Source organism: Sus scrofa, chromosome 1, assembly GCF_000003025.6.
Source record: "Sus scrofa isolate TJ Tabasco breed Duroc chromosome 1, Sscrofa11.1, whole genome shotgun sequence".
Classification (NCBI taxonomy): Eukaryota; Metazoa; Chordata; class Mammalia; order Artiodactyla; family Suidae; genus Sus; species Sus scrofa.
In genome coordinates this window covers 272,032,751-272,053,487 of record NC_010443.5, presented here as the reverse complement: position 1 = coordinate 272,053,487, position 20,737 = coordinate 272,032,751, and the positions used below count along the sequence as shown (strand labels likewise).

The 20,737-nt window shown below is 55.1% G+C and overlaps 1 protein-coding gene across 1 annotated transcript in view; it reads right to left on the bottom strand.

The window, feature by feature from the left end:
- Positions 1–20,737, bottom strand: part of NTNG2 (netrin G2) — a 69,593-nt gene that overhangs the window by 23,618 nt on the left and 25,238 nt on the right. The window contains 1 exon segment of the mRNA XM_021070626.1: positions 14,739–15,382. Coding sequence (XP_020926285.1) covers positions 14,739–15,382 — 644 coding nt within the window.

Sequence of the window (20,737 nt, the reverse complement as noted above, 5' to 3'; positions counted from 1 at the left end):
CCAGGGGACACAGGCTGTTTGGAAGCAGGGCCATGTGTCACCTCCAGGAGCAGGTTGTCCCAGGCAGCCCAAGTTCTCGGGGACACATGCCCTGCTCCTGCTAGGAGACTGACGGGCCGACGTCACCCCATCCTGTCCACCGCCACCGGGCCCGGCTGGGGGCCTGACAGCCACGAGAAGCACGAAGCAGTTGTCAGGACGGTGGGGGCACCGGCCTGGGCCAGGCGCCAACGTGTCCTGCCCGCGAGGGGGGGGGCGGGCGTGCCTGGGAGCTGCCGACGGAGCGCCATCTGGCACGGGCCTGGCACCTGTGCTCCAGGAGAATCGAGAATCGTGAGCCGGGCCCTCCCCTTCTCAGGGTGAGAGGAGGGGGGTGTCTGGAGCGCCTCCCAGACAGGAGGGAGGGCGGAGGAATGTAGGTCGACTTTGGCTTCGGGAAAGAGTGATGTCACCCGCTCCTGGGGACAGGATGGGGAGCGGGCAAGCAGGGAGTCTGGGTGAGCGAGGGAGCTGGGTGCTGGGGCCAGGCGGGGGGGGGGGGGGCTGGGTCCCCTCAGTGGTCCAACCTGCCAGGAATCAGGGCACCAGGGACCCCTCAGTCCACAAAAAGGGGCAAACAGGAGAGTCCAGGATCCTGGGTTCTTGGTGGTTGATCACCTCTGCCTGGCGTCTTCCCCACTTTTTTTTTTTTTTTTTTTTTTGCTTTTTCAGGGCTGCACCTGCGCCATATGGAGGTTCCCAGGCTAGGGGTCCAATTGGAGCTTCAGCCGTTGGCCTACACCACAGCCACAGCTATGCAAGATGCAAGTCGAGTTTGCGACCTACACCACAGCTCACGGCAACGCCGGATCCTCAACCCATTGAGTGAGGCCAGGGATGGAACCTGCATCCTTATGGATGCTAGCTGGATTTGTTAACCGCTGAGCCAGGACGGGAACTCCCCAAATTGCTATTTTAAAGCGGCCAGCTGTGTCTTCCTGTTTCTCTTGCCAGGTAGAGCATTTACCTCTGGGTAAAGACTGTTCTTTTGTTTGGGAGAAAAATCTTTCAGTGTTTCAGTGGGCTTCTGGGTTTATAGGGAGGCGAACCCCAAACCTTTGCTGGTCTGGAGACATTAGCATGTGAGTGAGGGTGGACGCATGAGGGCGAAGGCTGACCCCATGGAGGCCCTTCCCGTGTCCAGGGGCTCGTGCATCCAGGGCAGGGAGCCTGGACTCCAAGGAGGAAGGATGCAGCCCTGGCAGGTGCTGGGGACTCAGGGGACAGGTGGCCCAGGGGCCGCCCCTCCCAGGCAGCAGGTGGCCGAGGCCAGTGGCTGGATCTCAGGGGTGCTGACTAACGGCTGTCCTTTGAAGAGTTCTCTTTCTTTTTCTGTCTTTTTAGGGCCACACTTGTGGCATATGCACATTCCCAAGCTAGGGATCGAATCGGATCTGCAGGCGCTGGCCTACACCACAACCACAGCAATGCAGGATCTGAGCCGCATCTGTGACCTACACAGCAACTTGTGGCAACGCCAGATCCTTAACCCACTGTGCGAGCCCAGGGACGGAACCCACATCCTCATGGACGCTCTGTCAGGTTCTCAAGCCCCTGAGCCACAGCGGGAACTCCTGAAACCTTCTCTTTCTACCGGATCATTCTCATTGGCTCGCTCCAGCCTTGAGTCCTGTTGAGATGGTCTGCGGCTGTTAGACCTTCTTTAGGGGATTAAAGGAGAGACTGTGTCCTTGGCTGGGGGCAGCAGCGTGGAGATGGACAGCCATCAAAGAAGCAAGCCATGGTCAGGAGAGAAGCCTGGAGAGACTAGCAGGACCAGGGGGTGGCAAGTGATGAGAAGGACAGAGTGGGGCTGGTGGCGGGGGACCTATACGATCCTGGACTCCCAGGCAATTGGTGGGATGGAGGCAGGGCTAGGCGATTCGAGAGAACAGGGCACCTGCCTGCGGGAGAACTTGAACTCTCTGGATCCAAAGGCGGGGAATCAAGGCTTGAGACTCCAAGAGGAGGGGGCCTGAGGGCGCGGGCGGCAGGGCGCGGGTCTGCGAGGCCGCGACCGCCTGGGTGATCTGGCTTTCTTAGTGGCTGCTGCCCCTCCTGGAACGCAATCAGGCCGGCAATTGAGTGCATTGGCCAAATCAGATTTGGGCTTCTGTGCAAAGTCCTTTTCTATTAAGTGCTTTAACATCCATCGCCTCCTCCAGTCCATTGATAAATCCTATTACCCACTGTGAAGCCAGGGGCGCTTTCCCAGCCAAGGGCAGAGGCTGGGGGAGGAGCACAGGGGGGCTTGGGCGTGTGGCTTGGTGGGTCCCACCGGGCCTGGAAAGGCACCCCACCTGATCACCTGCTCCCCTGCTGGGAGGTCCCAGCACCCTGGAGGAAAGAGCCAGGCCCAGGCGGCAGGTGGGGGAGCGGGAGGGGGGCCGGGTGTGGTGGGGGCAGGATGAGGGGGTGTTGTCTCCCCGTCTCCTGGCTCCCATGCTCCACACACTTTCTTCTTTGAAAGAGTTACTGACCTTAAGACTCATTTGTTCGTGGAAGTGCGAGTTCATTTGTTCATGAATGAGTGAGTGAATGAATTCAACAAATACACGGCACATGTGCCTGCCTGGTTCTCGGACCCAGAACCTGTTTGCTCAGAGCCTGGAGCTCAGGGTAGGTGGGGGCAGCTGGGTACCTGAGCGGGTGCGGGTGTGGGTGCGGATGCATGCGCAGTGACAAAGCTGTGACAACACAGTGGGATTGCTGCGCTCCTTGAAGGCCAGAGCAGGAGACAGAGGGAATGGCCGCCCAGATCTCCAGCCTTCGGGAGCCCCAGAGAGGGGCTGTTTTTAATTTTGGAGGAACTCGCCTGCATCCTTGCTCCCCTCTGGATCCCCCTCCCAAAGTGAGCGTCTGAACATCAGAAATCAGATCAGGTCACTTGCCTACTTAGAATCCTGTGATGGCTTTCCCTGAACTCAGGGTGAAAGCGGCTTCCTCCCAAGGCTGCAGGGCTGGCACCACCTGGCCCTGGCCCTGGCCCTGTCCCCTTAGTTTTCATGGCACTCTCACACACTGTAGCCACGTCACGTCAAGTTCTTAGAAGGCACCACCCAGGAATTGCACCTGCAGCTCCCTTGCTGGGAACGGCCCCAACTGCTCCCACTCGTCCTTTCACCTTCAAAGGTGCTTCCCCCACCACCTGGACTCGGGTCTCAGGTCGGTCCTCCCAGCCCCCCTCCCTGCATTCCCCTTGGCTTGTCACCTTCCTAGCATCTCTCCTCCGCCGTGATGGTCTGTTTATTTCTACCTCCCTACGAGAATGTAAACCCCATGGAGCTTTGGAGTCTGAAGCACCTGCTGTGTCAGGCACGTAGTAGGTGCCTGGTATGGGTTGAATTGGGTCCCTGCCTCCACCCCCTCGAAAAAGTTGCTGTGAAGCTCTGACCCCTGGTGCCTGTGATTGTGAGCTGCTGGGGAAGTGCGGTCTTTGCAGATGCGATTAAGATGTAAATCCAGATGAGGTGAAATGAGGGGGGCACCTCTCAGTTTAAAGTGACGGCTGTCCTTCCAAGAAGAAGAGACGGTGGTGGTGGGGAACACTACAGAGACAGAGGAATAGAGAGCACGGTCACAGAGGACAGCGGGAGGGACCCACAGCCCAGGAGGGCCAGGACGGCTGCCACTCCCACCAGCAAGGAGAACCCACTTTCCCCCGCGACAGGTTTCAGAGCGCGCATGGCCGAGCTGACACCATGATTTCAGACTTTGCACCTGCAGACTGTCAGACAATAATATGCTTCTGTTGTTCTATGCCCGCCTGATTTGTGGCCCTGGGTTACGGCAGCCCTAGGAAACTAGTAAAGTGTCCATTAAACATGTTTGTTGGAGTTCCCGCTGTGGCACAACAGCATGAGCAGAGTCTCTGCAGCGCCAGGAGGCAGATTCCATCCGCAGCCCCGCACAGTGGGTTAAAGGATCCTGTGTTGCCGCAGCTGCTGCACAAGTCACGTCTGCAGCTTGGATCTGATCCCTGGCCCAGGAACTCCATGTGCCGTGGGGCGGCCACACAAAAAAAGAGAATTGTGGAAGGAATTCATCGGACGGTGACAAAATTCTTAGAAGGAAATCCGTCCCACTCAGCAGGAGAAGGCGGGGGGTAGGGTGGTGCCGGTTCTAAGCATCCCTGTTAGTGGTTCCATCCCCAACTCACCTGCAGGCCCCCCCACATCTTCTGCGACCCTGGCTAACCCAGAACCCCCTGCTTTCCCCCTCCCACCAGGGGTGGGGGCACACCTGGCAGGTGAGCAGCCCAAAGGCACCGGATAAATACCCCATGGGTCCCCCTGCCACACTTGGAAGTGGACACCCCCCCACAGCTCTGCCCCCACCGCCCTTTCTTAACAGACGGCAATAATGTTTTCACCTGAGTGTGTCCCATCTTTGGTGGGAGGCAATGGCCGATTCGGTTCAAAGGGTGTAAACTACACCCCCAAAAATCTCTATCCCTAACAAGCTGGGAACATGTATGTTGGTTGAAAAAATTAAAAGTAGAACACACAACTGATTCTCCAAATGTTCTGGGATCAAAGACCCCTTAGGATATGGAATGAAAACTGGGGCCATCTCCTGGGCCAGCTGCACCCACACAGCACTTAGCACCTGTGTTTGGGAGTCCAGGACCCTTTAAAGTCCCCCCTCCCGAGAGCCTACAGCTCCCAGAGAAGGACCCCCGGTACCTCCATCAATACCCGTTTCCAGAATTTTTACATCAGCCCAAGCAGCAGCTCTCTCCCTACGAAATAATACCTCTCCATTTCCCCTTCCTCCAGCCCCTGGTAACCTTATCCTAGTTTCTGTCCCTGGGAGTTTGCCTATTCGAGGTGCCTTAGGTATATAGATTCACACTGTGTTTGTCCCTTTGTGTCTGATGTATTTTACTCAGCATAAAGCCCACGCGGTCCATCCATTTGTAGCAGGTGGCAGCATCTCCTTCCTTTTTAAGGCTGAACAATATTGCGCTGGGTGTTAATCCATCACCAGCTGATGGGCACTTGCGTTGTTTCCACCCTTTGGCCGCAGGAATAACGCTGTCATGAGCACAGGGGCACAAATGCCTGTGCAGATCCCTGCTTTCAGTTCTTTGGGGTGTACACACAGGAGTGGAATTGCCAGGTCACACAGGAATTCTATGTTTAGGTTTTTGAGGAAGCAACAAACTTGTTTTCCAACGTGGCTGTGCCATTTTACATTCTGATGACAGCACAGGGGTTCCAGTTTCTCCACGTCCTCACCAGCACCTGCTGTTTGCTGTTTTTCTGACAATAGTTATGCTAGTAGGGTACATGCATCTATTTCCTAACCTCCCAGGCTCAGTTTCCACATCTGTGTATTGGGGACAATGACTCTCACTGGGCAGGACTCAGTGAGGAAACACAGAAGAGACTTAGAATGCTATTTGGCCCCCAAGTACCCCTCAGTCATGAAGGTCACGGTTACTCAAGGAGGAAGCCCCGCCTCCGACCTCGGGCGGGGATCACAGAGCTTCATGGGTCACTGTGGGCAGAATAAAATCACACCGTTCCTTCTCGCCAGTGTTGCCTGCGGAACAGCGCACGAAGGGACAGGAAGGAGGCCTGGGGACATAGCTACAGCAAGTGCTCTTGGGATTCCCTCCCCCTCCCACCGCCCTACACACACACACACACACACACACACGTGCTCAAAGCCTTGCTCCCACCTGCGGTTTCTATTCTTGTCCTAAGTTCCGTCCATCTCCAGTTACTGGGCGATCAATAAGGAGAGGACAGTTTATGGAAGAGACAAGAAGGGAAGAAAGGGGGAGGGGTCAAGGGAGGGGAAAACCAGGGAGGTGCCGGCTGCCCGGGGACTCGGATGAGAAGCCAGACCCCAGCAGCATTGGGGGCAGCCCAGTGGACGCCAACACCCACCACATTTTTTTTTTGGCCACTCCCCTGGCATGTGGAAGTTCCCAGACTAGGAACTGAACCCAAGCTGCAGCGTCAAACTACGCCACAGGAGCAGCAACACCAGATCCTTAACCCACTGCACAGGGCTGGGGATTGAACCCATGCCTCAGCAGTGACCCAAGCCACTGCAGACACAGTGCTGGATCTATAGTTCCTGTTCACTCAATCATCGGTGTACAGGTCAGGTGCACAGGACTGTCATCTGCGGCATGAGACGTCTCTCCACCATCTCCCACAAACATCAGCCTGCTTGACTTGCATACCTCCAGGGACGGGGAACTCACTCTTCCTTTCCTGTCTGTGGCTGGCTAAGGCCTAGCTGGACTGGTTCCCTGGAGGCTCCCCAGTTTTCTGGGTGGAGGATTTGTCCCTGGGCAGGGCCTGGGGGTGAGTCTAGGATGATCACTGTCCCTTCGCTCTGTCCCAGACCCAGAGTCAGCAGGAGGGCGAGACGGTTTAGACAGAGTTTGTCCACACTTCGGATCCCAGAGTGGCTGCCTTGCCAGGGACGCGCTGAACACTGTGAGGTGAAGCTATGCCATCACGGCTGCAAGAAAACACGAAAGGCTCAGAGCAGGGTGGGCACGCTGTCAGCTCCTGAGCTGCCCTGGGCTGCAGGTGCATTTTGTTTTACCTGCAGAGGATTTTCCAAGAACTTTGAAGTAGGGGCCAGTATTTCAAAAACCAAGAGATTTCATATGAAATTTGGATTCAGTCCCTAGCCCGGGAACTTCCATATGCCATGAGTGTGGCCAAAAAAAAAAAATATATATATATATATATTGATGGGGGCTGGAGTCCACTGGCTGCCCCTGATGTTGCTGGGGTGTGGCTTCACATCTGAGTCCCACACCCCTCTCCCCTGGCCGATACATATATCTGCTGTGGGTTTGCCCTGGCAACATCAGAAGATCTGGCCATATTTGGTCTGCCTTTCTCCTCGACCGCTCCTACCTCCTAGTCTGAGAAATGGGATGCCAGGTAAGCTCTTCGAATACCTCCTTTCATTGAATCCTCACCACCAGCTGGTGAGGTCGTTACTCTATCTCCACTTTGCAGATGGGAAAACTGAGGCCGCAGACAGGCTAAGGTGATCCGGCTAATCAGTGATGGAGGCAGGATTCAAACCCTGCCTGGTCTAATGAGGCCACCTTCTGCCTGGGAGCTCCCACGTCTCCAGCTCCTTTCAGGGGCTTTGTAAAGGGATGGCTTCTTGGACCTCGCCCCAAACTTAAGGGACCCAGAGTTTTTAGCAGTGGGGGTGCACCTGCTGCCTTAAAACGCCCTCCTGTATGAAGCCGGTGAGATGTGGGCCTGGCTACTCTTGACCGTTGTGTTGGGTCAAGGTGGGGGCCTCGTCTCTGCTCCAAGCACAGGAAAGGCACCATCTCATTTCTCCTCAAATCCCGATGCTGCCCCAGATTCACCCAGTCCGCATCTGAGTTCCCCCGCGTGTGGAAGGAGGAAATTGCTTCTACCTCCCTGCAGCCTTCCAGGAATGGGAGCAACTTGGTGGGCGGGAGGCCCCTCTTCCCTCTGGGACCCATCGTAGGCAGGACCCCCGTGCGGGCTGTTTCCCTGGTCCTGCAGGGAGGAGAGGCCAGTGGGGGGCAGGGGCCTCCAGGTGCTGGGGGCTCTTCCGCCACCCCACCCCCTCCCTGTGTGGCTGCGGTTCCGCCTGCCCCTTCCTCTCACCCTGGATTTGCACCGCTTCCTTCATCCCCAGGGGCCTGGGCTTCTCCATCTGCTCCACACGCCCACCCATCCCTCGACCGAGTCAGGTGCCTCTGCCGTCCAGCTCCTGGCTCCCTCCCCCATTTGGGTTCCCTTTGAAACTGGAAATCTCTGACGTTAGTGACAGGGCTGGGAGCAACCCCAATATCAAAGACCCTCGGACAGAGGGCTGGACTTGAGCTCGACACGCTTGGGTTGGATCTTGATATCTGGTCTTGGGTTTAGCCATGTGATCTCCTCGTGTCCCCTGGCTTCAGCCTCCTCATCTAAGAAGACGGGGTGGAGGAGTTCCCGTTGGGGCACAGCGGAAACGAATCCAAGCAGGAACCATGAGGTTGTGGGTTTGATCCCTGGTCTCACTCAGTGGGTTAAGGATCTGGCGTTGCCGTGAGCTGTGGTGTAGGCTGAAGATGTAGCTCCAGTCTGATGTGGCTGTGGCGTAGGCCAGTGGGTATAGCTTCAATGGGACCCCTAGCCTGGGAACCTCCATATGCAGCGGGTGCAGCCCCAAAAACCAAAAAAAAAAAAAAAAAAAAAAAGCAAAAAGAAGAGATACCAAGAAAATAAAAATAAAAAGATAGGGTGGAGAGGAATGCCATCCCTATGGGGAGGGATCTCTGGGGTGGAGATCAGGTCCGGCTTGCTCAATGCTCTGACTTGTGGGGTCTTAGGGATTCAATAACTATGGGGGAATGGAATGACCACTGATTAACTAAGAAGATGCTAACAGGAAATGAGTCTATAGCAAATGCTCAGTAAATATCAGCCACAGTGGTTAGCAGGCCATGTGGAGAGGTGCCGTGTAACTCTGGCTCATGAAACTGAGCAAATCCCAGAAGAGGTTCAGTCTGAAATCCCAGCACCCAAGAGCCCCAGGATCCCCGGTGCCCCCTCAGGATCACTGAGGGCATCATCTGAGTGGGCCCACGGTCACCTCTGCCACCCTATCCTGCCTCTCTGGCCCCTCTGGCTCCCAGGCACAGCCAGGCTTTCCCACCTGGAACTTAAAAAGGAAAAGCCAAGGAAGTCACCAGCCTTTGCTGTACCATCTAACCAGACCGAGTTAATCGATAAGCCAAGCTGCCGCTTTCCGGCCAACCAGCCACCTGAAGAGTACTTACTTTATCTGTGAATCGATTGCGTATTTTCGCCACCACTCCAGCTAACCCCCACCGCCCACAGAGGCTGGGTGCCGATGGGAGCTGGGAGCTGCTGGGCAGGGACTGATCTGCCACCTTGCCAGGAGGTTGAGCTCTGGACAGCCCCAGTCCTCATGTTCCAGACGGGAAACTGAGGCCCAGAGGGGAGGGGTGCAGAAGGGCGGGGCTGGAACCTGACTCACCTGTACCCCAGGTCACTGGGCGCCGGCACAGCCCTCTTGATCTGAATGAGGCTGGAAAACCAAGACTCTTTCCTGCCCACTCGGGCCCTCTAGCCCTTCCTGAGTATCATTTGTCCCACTGTGCATCTCAGAGTCCTGCCTGCGAGAAAATTAACCTTCATCCCCACCTGAGATTTTTGTCTTTGTTTTCGTCCTTTTAGGTCCACACCCACGGGATATGCAGGTTCCCAGGCTAGAGGTCAAATTGGAGCCACAGCCACAGCAATGAGCGAGGCCAGGGATCGAACTTGTGTCCTCATGGTTACTAGTCTGGTTTGCTACCGCTGAGCCACAATGGGAACTCCCCATCTGAGGTTTAAGGGGCATTTCAGACCCTGCAGCCACCTGAGCCACCCGATGAAGCAGAAGGCAGGCCTTGACCAGACTCCTGAAGATGAGGGACCCTCATAGCAGCTCGAGGAGGTCAGAAAAGAGGCCACAGTCCCCAGAAGGGGTGGGCATCTGGTTCCCAACTCCAGACTGCTGAGCTGCTGGGTTGGTTAAACCAATCAGGCCATCGCGTTCCCCAAGGTGGGCAGAGGTCACTGCAATGACTGATAGCCCAAAGCCTGGACACCGATTCGAGAAATGATGGAATATTACTCAGCCATAAAAAAGAACGAAATCATGCCATTTGCAGCAACATGAATGGACCTAGAGATGACCATACTAAGCGAAGTCAGAGACAAATATATGATATCATTTACAGGTGGAATCTAATAAAAATGATACAAAAGAACTTATTTACAAAACAGAAACAAATGGAACAGATTTTGAAATCAAACTTACGGTTGCCAAAAAGGGAAGCTGTGGAGGGAGGGATACATTAGGAGGCTGGGATTAACATAGTCACACTACTGTACACAAAATGGGTAACTAACAAGGACCTGCACAGGGGGCACAAAATAGCTGCCATATATCAATGGCCCTATATCAAGGTTTCCAGAACATTCCTAGTTTAAAAAGCCTGCCCCATTTGAGGGACAGTTAGCAATCACAGGTGTCGGAACCACAAGCCACTGTGTGTGCACCTGTCTCCCTCCCGCCTGCCTGCCTTGAACCTGACCCCACCTCATGAATCGCTTGCCTTGGCCTTGGGGCACCTGGAGCCCACACACAGAGTCCAAGTAAAATAAAACGCAACCACGAGCGGAAAACCTAAGCCCCACGCTGCCCCTGCCCAGCCCCACCCTTTGACGCGACCCCAGCGCGAGGTTAGCGCCCAGGCTTCCAGCGTTTCCTCACACCATGCTGCTCCCGTGCCTGAACGGACTTCTTCCAATGTCAATTCCAGATGCGGAAATTATGCATGTGGGCATATATTACACAGAAATTATGCATATGTCATACATTTTACAAAAACAGGATTATACGCGTACACACCATGCAGCGGACGTGTTTTTTGCACTTATCAGTAATTACATACTCAGGCCAGTCTGTAGAGATTGCCGTGGGAGGATGCCCAGGGTATGTTGTTGGCGCTGGCTTCTGGTGCAGCTCCTGCCCCAGCTGGCCTAAGCCGTGCTCCTGGACCTGGTTATGTCCCCAAACCCTGGGGTCTCAACTAGGTCCTTCCTCAGCCTCCCCCAGCTCTGTGACATCATTACATGGACAGCTATTTATTCAGCAAATACTTTTTTTTGGTCTTTTTACAGCCACACCTATGGCACATGGACGTTCCCAGGCTTGGGGTCCAGTGGGAGCCATAGCTGCCGGTCTACACCACAGCCACGGCCACTCAGGATCCGAGCCGCATCCACGACCTACACTGTAGTTTACAGCAATGCCAGATCCTTCATCACTGAGCGAGGTCAGGGATCGAACCCGGATCCTCGCAGAGACCACATCAGGTTTTTAACCCACTGAGCCACAGCAGGAACTCCCACAAATACTTTTTTAGCATGTGTTACATGCTAACACAGTACAAACAGGCATAGAGTTCTGCTGTTTTGTCAGCTTTGACTCATTTAACTCATCACAATCCGTTGAGAGAAACACGGCCATTATCCTTCCACTTCTGCAAATTGGGAAACGGAGGGGAAACAGAGCGGCCCTTGCTCAGAGACCCCCAGCCCCGTGGGAATTCAGCCCAGGCCGTCTGGCTCCAGCCTGCCTCCTCCCAACCACGTACTATGGTTCCCCAGTGCGAGTGTGGATCAGAAACCTCCGGAGAGCTTGTCAAAACACAGACTGCTGAGCCCCACCCCTGGAGTTTAGAATACAGCAGGTGCAGCTCGGGGCCCACGAACTGGCATCTCTAACAAGTTTCCAGATGACGCTCATGCCGCTGTCCAGGAACCACATTTAGCCCCTGCGTTACCCGTGGCTGCCCCTTGGTGACCATGCGGCTTCTCCAAGCCGTCCTCTGGAGAGTAGATCTGGGTGTTATATACATGGTTTGGGGTAAAGGCCTGGTCCCTATTGGCCAGCATGTTTTCTGTCCAAGGAACATATGATCTGGGACAGTGTGGGGTCGGTTTATCATCTGCAGTTGAAACAATTCTGGGAATCAAAGGTGGTTTTACCTCCTATGACGGTCTTTTGCCTCCCCCCAAAGTGTCCTCAAAACAGTCTCCTCCAGGGGTGTGGAGAAAAGGGAACCCTCCTGCACTGCTGGTGGGAATGTAAACTGGTACAGCCACTATGGAGAACAGTGTGGAGATACCTTAGAAATCTATACATAGAACTTCCATATGACCCCGCAGTCCCACTCTTGGGCATCTATCCGGACAAAACTCTACTTAAAAGAGACACGTGCACCCTCATGTTCATTGCAGCACTATTCACAATAGCCAGGACATGGAAACAACCCAAATGTCCATCGACAGATGGTTGGATTCGGAAGATGTGGTATATATACACAATGGAATACTACTCAGCCATAAAAAAGAATGACACAATGCCATTTGCAGCAACATGGATGGAACTAGAGACTCTCATCCTGAGTGAAATGAGCCAGAAAGACAAAGACAAATACCATATGATATCACTTATAGCTGGAATCTAATATCCAGCACAAATGAACATCTCCTCTGAAAAGAAAATCATGGACTTGGAGAAGAGACTTGTGGCTGCCTGATGGGAGGGGGAGGGAGTGGGAGGGATCGGGAGCTTGGGCTTATCAGACACAACTTAGAATAGATTTACAAGGAGATCCTGTGAGTAGCATTGAGAACTTTGTCTAGATACTCATGTTGCAACAGAACAAAGGGTGGGGAAAAAATGTAATTGTAATGTATACATGTAAGGATAACCTGACCCCCTTGCTGTACAGTGGGAAAATAAAAACAAAAAAACAAAACAGTCTCCTCCAAAGCCGTGATTAAAGGAATAATTCACTGGATCGGACTGTTCACCCCTCTGATGTTCCAGAGAAAAGCCTGGCCCTTGATGAGCTCCTGGGACATACTTCTAAGCCTTGGAATGTCCTGCCCAGCGAGAGTGTCTTGGTTTACCTAGGGCCTTGGGCCACTCCGGATAGTTCACGCTAATGATGTTATTTGTGGTGTGGCCTTGGGCCCCGTAGTATCAGCCTGCTCTCTGGGTCCAGGAATTGGGGACCAAGGTCAACCACATGGGCAGTCAACCATGCCTGTGTGATCAATTCCCAGTGCAAGCCCTGGGTGCCCGGGCTTGGGCAAGCTTCTCTGGCTGGCACTACTCCACACGTGTTGCCACACGTCGCCGCTGGGACGATTGCCCTGGGAAAAGATGACCCGAAGCTTGCACTGCATCTTCCAGAGGCTGCCCAGTGTCCCTTTCTCTGTAGTTGGTTTTAATCTGTACCCTTTCATTGTAACAAACTATAAGTGTGAGTGTAGCAGCTTTGCTACAGGGTCTGTGAGTCCTTCTAGCAGATCATGGAGCCCAAGGGCGATCTTAGGGACTCCCCAGACATACATGCCCATTCACTGCGTCATGGACAGTTACAGTGTATTTCCGGAGCACCACCCACCCTGCCCAGCTCTGCTCAGCCCCACCCATTCTCTCCAGACTTCCCAGCCCTGTGGCCTCGGTGCTACAGAGGACACTGATCACCCATCATTCACCTCCTTCCATGGAAAAACACAGGCAGCCTCTTTAATGTAACACCAGGCAACATCCCAGGTACCAGGTAATGTCCTAGGTATCAGGTGATATTCCAGGTTATCAGGCAACATTCCAGGAACCAGGTAACGTCCTGGGGGCAGGATAATATCCCAGGAACCAGGTCATATCCTGGTACCAGGTAACATCCTGGGAACAAGACAATGTCCCAGGAACCAGATAACACCCTGGGAATCAGGTAACATCCCAGGTACCAGAAAACATCCCAGAAACCAGGTAACAGCCTAGATACCAAGTACTGTCCCAGGAACCAGGTAACATCCCAGGAACCAGGTAACAGCCTAGGTATCAGGTAACATTCCAGGAACTTGGTAACATCCTGGGTACCAGGTAACATCCCAGGTACCAGGTAACATCCCAAGAGCCAGGTAACATCCCAAGTACCAGGTAACAGTCTAGGTATCAGGTAACATTCCAGGAACCTGGTAACATCGTGGGTACAAGGTAACATCCCAGAAACCAGATAACAGCCTAGGTATCAGGTAACATTCCAGGAACTTGTTGACATCCTGGATACCAGGTAACATCCTAGAAACCAGGTAACATCCCAGGAACAAGGTAACATCCCAGAAACCAGGTAATAGCCTAGGTACCAGGAAACATCCCAGGGACCAGGCAACAGTCTAGGTATAAGGTAACATTCCAGGAACCTGGTAACATCCTGGGTACGAGGTAACATCCCAGAAACCAGGTAACATCCCAGAAACCAGCCTAGGTATCAGGTAACATTCCAGGAACTAGGTAACATCCTGGGTACCAGGTTACATCCCAGAAACCCGGTAACATCATGGGTACCAGATAACATCCCAGAAACCAGGTAACGGCCTAGGTACCATGTAACATCCCAGGAACCAGGTAACAGCCTAGGAACCATGTAACATCCCAGGAACCAGGTAACAGCCTAGGTACCAAGTATTGTCCCAGGAACCAGGTAACATCCTAGGAACCAGGTAACAGCCTAGGTATCAGGTAACATTCCAGGAACTTGGTAACATCCTGGGTACCAGGTAATAGCCCAGGTACCAGGTAACATCCCAGGTACCAGGTAACATCCAAGGAACCAGGAAACATCCTAGGAACCAGGTAACAGCCTAGGTATCAGGTAACATGCCAGGAACTTGGTTACATCCTGGGTACAAGGTAACATCCCAGAAACCAGGTAACAGCCTAGGTATCAGGTAACATTCCAGGAACTAGGTAACATCCTGGGTACCAGGTAACATCCCAGAAACCAGGTAACACCATGAGTGCCAGGTAACATCATGGGTGCCAGGTAACATCCCAGGAACCAGGTAACAGCCTGGGTACCAGGTAACATCCCAGGTACCAGGTAACATCCCAGGAACCAGGTAACAGTCCAGAAACCAGGTAACATCCCAGAACCAGGTAACAGTTTAGGTACCAAGTAACAGCCTAGGTACCAGGTACCATCCAGGAACCAGGTAACAGCCCAGGTACCAAGTAACAGCCTAGGTACCAGGTACCATCCCAGGAACCCGGTAACCTCCGGGGCACCAGGTAGCCCCCCCCCGGGGCCTTACCTGCCCGTGACCTCGATGTTGGAGATGGCGTAGAAGTACTTGTAGAGGTTCTCCCGCTGCACGTAGGTGCCCCCCAGCGCCGGGCGCAGCAGGCGCATGCGCAGGTCGGTGAGGGTGAAGAAGTCCTTGAGGCCCTTGGCGCTCTCCAGCCGCGTGTACAGGTTGTCCATGTTGCGCAGCTCGGGGCCGGCGAAGATGGCGAAGCGGTCGCGCACCTCGAAGCGCACGTGCTTCTCCTTCTTGGAGCCGGCCCAGCGCGAGTACTCCTCGGTGCAGAGCACCCGGTGGGCGCCCGACGCTGACAGGTCGCGGGCCCGGCGGGCTGGCATGCCGAAGGCCTCCATGCAGTCCTCCGCGTAGAACTGGTAGGGCTGCCACGTGCGCCCGTTGTCCAGCGACTTCTCCAGGACCATGACGGTGGGCCTGCCGTACTCGAAGGTCACCACCACGTCGTCCGTCAGCTCCACGCTCTTGTTCCACGAGAGGGTGATGTTGGCCTCCAGGGGGCTGGGGTAGCGGCTCCACGTGACGCTCTGCCAGTAGGTGGCCAGGCCCTCGTCCTCCCGGTCGAACATGAGCCGGGGCGGGTGGGCCAAGTCCGGGTTGGAGGCGTCACACTCGTTGCTGCACAGGTAGGGGTTCTCCTGCATGGGGAGAGGACCAGGTGGGCGCTGGCTGCTCTGGGGGGGCCCTGGGAGCCTCGGTCCAGCCCTGCCCCCCCCCATGTCCCGGGCACCTGTCCAGAGGTCACGGAGCCTGTGCTCCGATGCCCGGGTACCGGAAAAACCTCTCTTTCTCAGAGCGCGTAAAGGCACGCAGCTCTACGGCTTCGAGAGAAGACACTCCTGCTTCTACTCTAAGCTGAGACAGTCAAGGAGGGCGGGTGCTCACCACCTGTGCCAAGGTCCCCTGCAGGTCCCCATTGCCTGAGGATAAAGCCCTACCTCTTCACCACATTGGCCCCAACCTCCTCCCACCAGACCAGGAGCCACCATTCCTGGTCTCCCACCTGAGCACGCCTGTCCTCCGAAGCCCCTCTTGTCCATGCCCTGAGTCTTTGCAGATGCTGTTCCCTTTCCTCAACCTGCCCTTCTACTCGCTGTCAACTCCAAATTCCTCCCCACGTTCTTGACTTTTTTTTTTTTTCTTGGCTGTGCCTGCAGCATGCCGAAGTTCCCAGGCCAGGGCTCGAATTCACACCACAGTGGTGACCTGAGCCACAGCAGTGCCAATGACAGATCCTTAACCCACTGAGCCACCAGGGAACTCCACACTTTTGACTCTTGAACCGTCTCCTACATGGAACCACATTCCAGATCCTTCAAACAATACAATTAGTAGCTTCCGGAGGGGAGGCAGAAGAAATCAAAGTCACAGCCCGCATGTGTGAAACTGCCACCTGGTGCCGGGAACGTCATCTCGAGTCTCTCCTGTTTAGTATCTAGCCTCCAAACACAGAGCGGGGATGTTAGCTCCATGCTCCGGATGAAGGACCCCAGGCCCCGGAAGGGGGTGGCCCCGTACCCCGAGGCCCCTGGCCTGTGACCATCACACCTGTCTCTGTCCCCACAGCCTGCGGGTCGGCCTCACGCACAGCCCAGGCCCATGGTGCTGATGGATCCCTCAATGGGTGCCTCTTGTGGCAAGCCGTTTCCAGGTCCTTGGCATGTGCCTGGCAGGCCCGGTGGCGGACACAGGCTGGGGCACGCAGGGCACGGTCCCCACGTGCTTACTCTTCTCCCCTCCCCCACCTCCGAAAGCCGGGGCAGCACACATCAGGGCCCAGCGGGCAGCAGCGACGGCTCCCCTCCCCAGTAGTTCAAAGCCATTCCCTCTGTCTGGTCCACCCTGTGAACTCACCCGGAGGCCTGAGCATATCACTAACGTGGTGGTTGCCCTGGGTGGGAGGACAAACAGGACGGCCAGGGGACTTTTAGGGCAGGCAGGCCGTCCTGGGTGACACTGCCACGGTGTGTACGTGCTATTATACCTTTGTCAAGACCCACAGAAGGTACAACACCACGAGTGAACCCTACTGTCAACTCGTGTTGATAATAACACGTCCGTGTTGGCCCATCCGCAGTGACAAAGGCGCCACGCAAAGGAGAGACGTTCATGACGGGGGGCTGTGCGGGGAGGCGGGTATTAGAAGCTCCCCATCCCGCCTGCTCAGAAAGAGATGGAGTCCATTAATTAGAAGGCAAAACTGTCACGAAGCACCGCACGCGCCCTGGACCAATCGCAGCCCCTTTTGATGAATATTTCAGGTCTCTGGCTCGCTCAGAGAAACAAAGCGGCTTGGATCTGAGTTAAAGCCTCCCTGTCTAAAATGAGGCGTTTGGCTCCCGGGGGGATGTGGGCACTTTGTCTTTTGAGGGGCTGAGCCTGCACCCCTGCGGCCTCGCCAGCATCACTGCATCGGCTCCGCCACCACTGCGACCTCAGGCCATCGCTTTTGATGCCTGTGAGTGGTGGGCGAGGTCCTGGGCCACCCGGGATCCTCGGTGGGCAGGATGGCTCTGGGGTTTACTGAGGCAGGTGCCACCAAAATAGCTCTGTCGTGGGTCCCCCCTGGTGCCACTGTCCACCCCACCTGGCCAGCCCTGCTGCTTCCCGGGACCCCCAGACCTCGGGGTAGAAGGGGTACACATTTCATCCAGCCCTCTCTGAGTAGATGGGGACGCTGAGGCCCAGGTGGGGGGGACTGGCCCAGGCCTCTTTGAGACTGGGAAGAGTTTGAGGATGAGTCTGCCTCTGCCCTGGACAACCTCAGGGGTATCCTGGAACTGTGTCACCTCCCACACCACATGGCAGAGAGAGGGGCCTGGCCCGTCTCCTGCGGGTCTGAGCTGTCTTGTGCTCCATTAGGTGACCTTGTGATGTCACCTGAGTCGGGAGGGGCTGAGAGGCCCCGGGATGGCTCCCTGGCCTGCAGAGGCAGGGCCCGGTGATGGCAGGGTGGCAGGCCGCCGGGGCTGGAGGCAGCAGGCCCTGCCATGGGGGGCAGAGTCCTCCCCAGTCCCTCAGCCGGCCCACAGCACAATGGGCTCTGCTACATGAAGCAGGGAGTGGTGGGCAGGTGTCACACCTGGACACTGGGGACCTGAGGACATGGTCTGTGCTCAGATGGGCCTCCTCCCCTCTCTCAACCCAGCAAGCGCCTTCATACCACAGCTTCCTCTTCTTCTATGGCCCTTGGCACCTGCTTATGGGCCAAATTGTGTCCCCTCCCAATTCATATGTTGAAGCCTAAACTCCCAGGACCTCCGAGTGTGACTGTATTGGGAGAAAGAGTCAACATCAGGCTGTTAGGACAGGCTCTAACCCGATGTGACTCGTGTCCTTGAAGGAAAGCTGGGACACACAGAGAGACACCTAGGCAGGTGCACACAGAGAAGTGAGCACGTGCTGAAGCAGCAAGAGGGGCCTTGGGCAGGTCAAGGGGAGAAGACCCAAAAGAAACTAACCTGCTTTAGTCCTCAAGGTCAAACAAACCTTGACCTTGGCCTCCAGCCTCCAGAACTTGAGAAAACAAATTTCTATTGTTTAAGCCACCCAGGTCCTAGTAAACTAATACACACCTCACCCCAGGTGAGCAAAGGGTGGGTTGGGGTGGGAGGAACAGCCCCAAAGCTCTCTCTGGAGCCCTGCTCCACCAGCCCTGCTTCTCAGCACAGTGGCACCAGGTGACATCACACATCCCTACCCACCTGGAAAGACACGCACCCAGCACTGATGCTGGGCCGTTTCCCTGGCTGTTTCGTCCCCTCTCACCTCTGCTCTTACAGCCACTCTCTCCCCACCTGTGTTTTTTTTGTTTGTTTGTTTGTTTGTTTTCTTTTCTTTTTCCAGCTCCACCTGTGGCATATGGAAGTTCCTAGGCTAGGAGTCAAATGGGGGCTACCGCTGCCAGCCTACACCACAGCTACAGCAACACTGGATCCCAGCTGCACCTGCTATTTGCAGCACAGCTCATGGCAACCCTAAATCCTTAACCCACTGAGTGAGGCCAGGGATCGAACCTGCATCCTCAAGAATACTGGTCGGGTCCTTAACCCACTGAACCACAGTGGGAACTCCCTTCCCACTTGGTTTTCAGATCCTTCCTCCGTGTGCTTCCTCCAGGAAGCCCTCCTTGCCTGATTCATCTTTGAACCCAGTCCCCTAGTCTCCCATCACAGAGTTGTTAGTGTGCTCATTTGGGACCGTGTCGTGAAGCCTCCGTATACGGCCTGGTCCTCAGTAACCACTCACAAGTTATAGTTGTTACTGTCATCCCATTCATTAGTTATTAGTAGGAAGATAAATAGACTAATAGCAATAGATCTCTTACTGAATGTTGATATTGTTGCTGTCAACTCCGGGCTGCTGTGAGGGAGCCATACCTCACCTCTCCCCTGGCCCATCCCCCTGCCTTACCTTCGGTCAACCTCGCGTCACCCTTCCCGGCCACAAGGGACATGGGATCCCTCACAGCCCCAGCTGTACCCAGCCTGTCTGTCCTCAGGCAGACTGACACGGTGGCTCTGCCAAGGGACGGGGGCTCCAACCTGGCCGCTGGCGCCAAGCTGCCCTAACCTGCAGGGCCTGCTGGCCCCCCGCCCCCGGCCTGGGAAGCAGATGGTCAGAAGCTAATGAATCAGCCTGTGTATTTACCAGTCCCGCGCCTGCTGCGGAACGGGCTTAATCAACAGCAAGCACAATAAATAAATCCCAAGCCGTCGCCAACACGGTTCCCTCCCTCCTATTTCTCTTCTTCCACCACCCTCCCACCCCAAGATCTCGGAATCCCATTTAACCATTTAGGGGAGAGAGTGCCTCCTGCCGAAGGCGCCTCCAACGTGGAGCCCACTGTCCTTCCCAAACACCCCTGGCTCATGCTCTCCCTTCCCCTCTGTTCACCAGCGAGGGTTCGAGAAGCCTGGGATTCGAAGCCCGTTCCCCCTGAGCCCCCCACCCTGAGTGCTGCTTGCTGTGTGCAAAGGAGGGGCGGCTGGAGGGCCAGTGTTTGCCAGCCTCCCAGGTCTGCCCGTTTCCACTCGCCTCTCGAGATCAGATTGATTAATTAATGATGAAATAAACCATTAAGACCAAGTGGCCCGATACTGGGGAGAAAGGGCCAGGGATGGTGGGGACACACTTAACTTTTCAAGACAACACCAGAGCCAGTCTCTGACACATCAAAAGCAGTAGTCGTTTCTTTCGACAGTGCATGGATATCACACAAAAAAAGAAAGAAACAGAGAGAGAGAGAAAGAGAGAAAGAAAAAAATCATACCCCTGATGAAAAGCCTTAGGATTTCTCTGGAAAAATGTAACCCATCACGCTTTCCATCCAGGGCACTCTAGGAGCCCCATCCCCCAGTTAGGAACCCCCTGTTCTGGGGTCGAGCAGTTGAGGAAACGGGTTTTGGGGTCTGAAAGTCTTGGGTTCAATCTCAGCTCAATCCCTTAAGACTGTGTGACCTTGAGAAAGTTGCTTGGCCTCTCTGAGTCTTTGTTTTCTCATCCAATATCATGTGAGAGAACCTGTAGGACATGCCTAGAAAACGTCCCCAAACGGTCGCAATTATTAAAGAGCAGCTTCATTGCACCAGTTCAGGGGCTTTGCCAGCAACCTCCCGGGGGGAGAGGGAAGGCTGAGCGGCTTCCGGCTCCTTCGTGGTGAAGCCGGGGTCTGCACATGACATGGACCACCGTGGGAACTGCCGCCTTGAAAAAGCTCGAGGATCGTGACTTTTGAGTATCCACCATGGGCCAGGGTGGGCTGGGCCCTCCGCATCCATCCCAGCCACATCCTCCCAGTGACCCCAGGAGAGAGGTCACCTCCATCTCACGGACAAGAAACCAAGTCCTTGCCGACCCCGGCATCACTTCCTCTGGACCCCATGGGACCCAAGCCACGAAATCCCGGGGAAGCGGAGTCCATCGCCTCTACGGCTTATCCATCACTCCAGGGGCACAGAGGCAAATCACCTGCAAGGTGGGGCAGCGTAGCT